General features: G+C 49.5%; 1 protein-coding gene across 1 annotated transcript; it reads left to right on the forward strand.

Annotated features, from left to right (window-relative positions):
* Positions 1-2192: 2192 nt before the first annotated feature.
* DQ04_16551000 (hypothetical protein) lies at positions 2193-2510 on the forward strand (the record flags this gene model as incomplete). Its single annotated transcript, XM_009317481.1, has 1 exon — positions 2193-2510. A coding segment is annotated over one exon (318 nt), but the record flags the coding sequence as incomplete, so codon positions are not given.

Here is a 2510-nt window from a genome sequence, read left to right on the forward strand (position 1 = left end):
GCCAGAGGGATGCTTGCGGTGCTTGCCGACACGGCCATAGCCGCAGAACGTGGAGCCGCGCTGATGGCGAGTCTTCTTGAGGCGGGTAGGCATGTCAAAGCTAACAGATAGAAAAGAGAGAAAAAAAAAAATAAAACATAAATGTATGAGAGGATTATACACATGGCTACATATGCACATGTATAACTATGAGGAAGGAGAAACTATCCTGAGACCACGTACAAAACTCAATTTACACAGCAGCACACAACGAAAGAAGAACCGTCATCCCTACAACCAGTGCATGATCGAAGGGAAACGTCTCTGGTAGTGCATGCACCCATCGTCCTTCCTCGTCGTACAAGCCATCAATACAATAAACAGCTATCACTCCTGTGGTTGCTGAGTCTGCGTCTCACCCCTAGCTATCTCCGTTGCTAATTCCGTCACCTCCCGCTGCAAGTTTCGCACCATTGGCGCAAAGCGGCACCAAATGATACAGCCGCCAGCGAAAGCACTGACGAGAGCTGTGATCAGCAAGAACAGCACTAAGGAAGCACCATCCGAACTGCGACACTCCACATCAGGGATCGCGCTCACAGGGGCGTCACCCCTCGCGCAAACCTTCGGCACCTCAAGTGCGTCCGGTGAAAGGTGTGCTGTAAAGGAGGTAATATCGTAAATATATTTGAAATGCTCATTTTCTTTGTAGCAGGCAGGGTCCCACCGATTCAGCCGAAAACAAGCGCCTCGTCGATACTCCAAGGGGAATGCAGCACCCTGTGCTAAAAATGGGTGATGGGCGTAGAATGGAGCAGTACCACTACCCTCTACAACAATACGCATCAGCTTGGTCGGCGCTTTCGTATTATCTGCATAGCCTACAAATGTGGCTTCATCGTGATCAGCCCAGAACCATCTCACGCGCACGCCAGAGACACTAGCCGACCACACTTTGCACAGCACGCCACGCACGGTTTGTAAACCAATGTACACTGGGGGCACGTCCGGGGAATAAAGCATCAATGCACCCACAGTCCCTGCAATTGCATCAAAGCCCATCTGTACACGCATACAGGTATCCGTATCAGGCCAGAAGTATTGTCGCACATCTTCCGGAATGGATAGTTCGTGCCCATCAGGCACCCTTGACTGCTCACGGAAGTATGACATCTGATATGATCCAAGGATGTACCAATCATATGTTTTAACGCGACCAACTTCATCAGGAAGTGCTCCATAGACTGTTGAGCGCGACAACCGCGATTTCGCACTGAATTGCTCGTGCATCGTGAATGTGGTCTTCTCAGTTGGCATTAAAACCTGGATTTTGGCGCTGAACTCATCAGGAAACGAAGGCATAGTGGTCTCCATCGCAACTTCCTTCGACTGTGCCTTATTTACCAAACTTGTCTTTCCCTCACACTGCAGCGGAAATTCAAATTCGGTTAGACTGACTGTCGATTTGCCGAACTCAAAGAATGTCAGTGATAACAGGGGCTTGTCAGCATTCTGAATCACAATCCCTGCCGGTGCATTACTCATTGGCATATAATTAACGTGCCATGGACGCAGGAGATAGTAAGAAACCGAGTATGCTGATGATGTTCCACCCCCTCCATACGCGACGGGAATGGTGAGGTTCAACATCTGCGATACTACAACCGTTTCAAACCCACGATAATATGTCACACGCCCGGAAAAGTACGGTATAACTTCCAGTAACATTGTGCGTATAGCATCCCACAAGACAACGTCATCACTCGTGGCAGCATCATTTGTCACGTTACAGGAACCTGAGTCGGTTATTGCAGCCACCTTCCCATCCGTGTACAGGTACCGGATCGTGCCTTCCAATACAGCTTTCTCCACCCGAAGCGGATATGTTGAATCGACGGTCCCTTTCATGGACATTTCGAAAGCTTGCGCAGCACCACTGACCTGCGGCGGCTGCATCAGCAATTCCAGAGTCATGGAAGCGTACCCGTCAATGGGGAAAACGGATGGATAGGCGATCGCATGAACGGAGTGAGCGACAAACGCCGAAAAAAAAATGGCTGGAAGCAATACCAGCTGCTTCATCAGTTACACCACCAAGAAAAAGTCAATGCAGGAGACTTTTCAATACTACAGACACTCGACAGCGCAGCACCAGAACGAAAAAAAAAGTAAGAACAGAAAGGAAAGAAGAAAAGGTTTAATCATTACGACACATGCAGGTTCTGAAAAGACCAATTTTATCATTAGACCAACTCCAGACCACCAGCAAGAAATCAATCGAAAACAAGAAAGAAAAAGCACATTGTACTTGTAGTCAACTAACCTTACGCCTGAAGCACAACAGCTCCGCCAGCCTTACGGATCTTCTTGTCAGCCAGCTTGCTCACCCAGCGAGCCTTCACGATGCAGGGAGCCTGCAGGTGGCCACCGCCGAGCAGCTTCGAGTAGCCATTGGCCAGCAGGTCAACGACGGGAAGAGCCTCGCCCTTCTTCGCCTTCAGGGTCTCGTCCCTCGAAATCAGCTTGGTGAT

This window comes from Trypanosoma grayi, assembly GCF_000691245.1.
Source record: "Trypanosoma grayi strain ANR4 Tgr_1655_V1, whole genome shotgun sequence".
Lineage (NCBI taxonomy): Eukaryota > Euglenozoa > Kinetoplastea > Trypanosomatida > Trypanosomatidae > Trypanosoma > Trypanosoma grayi.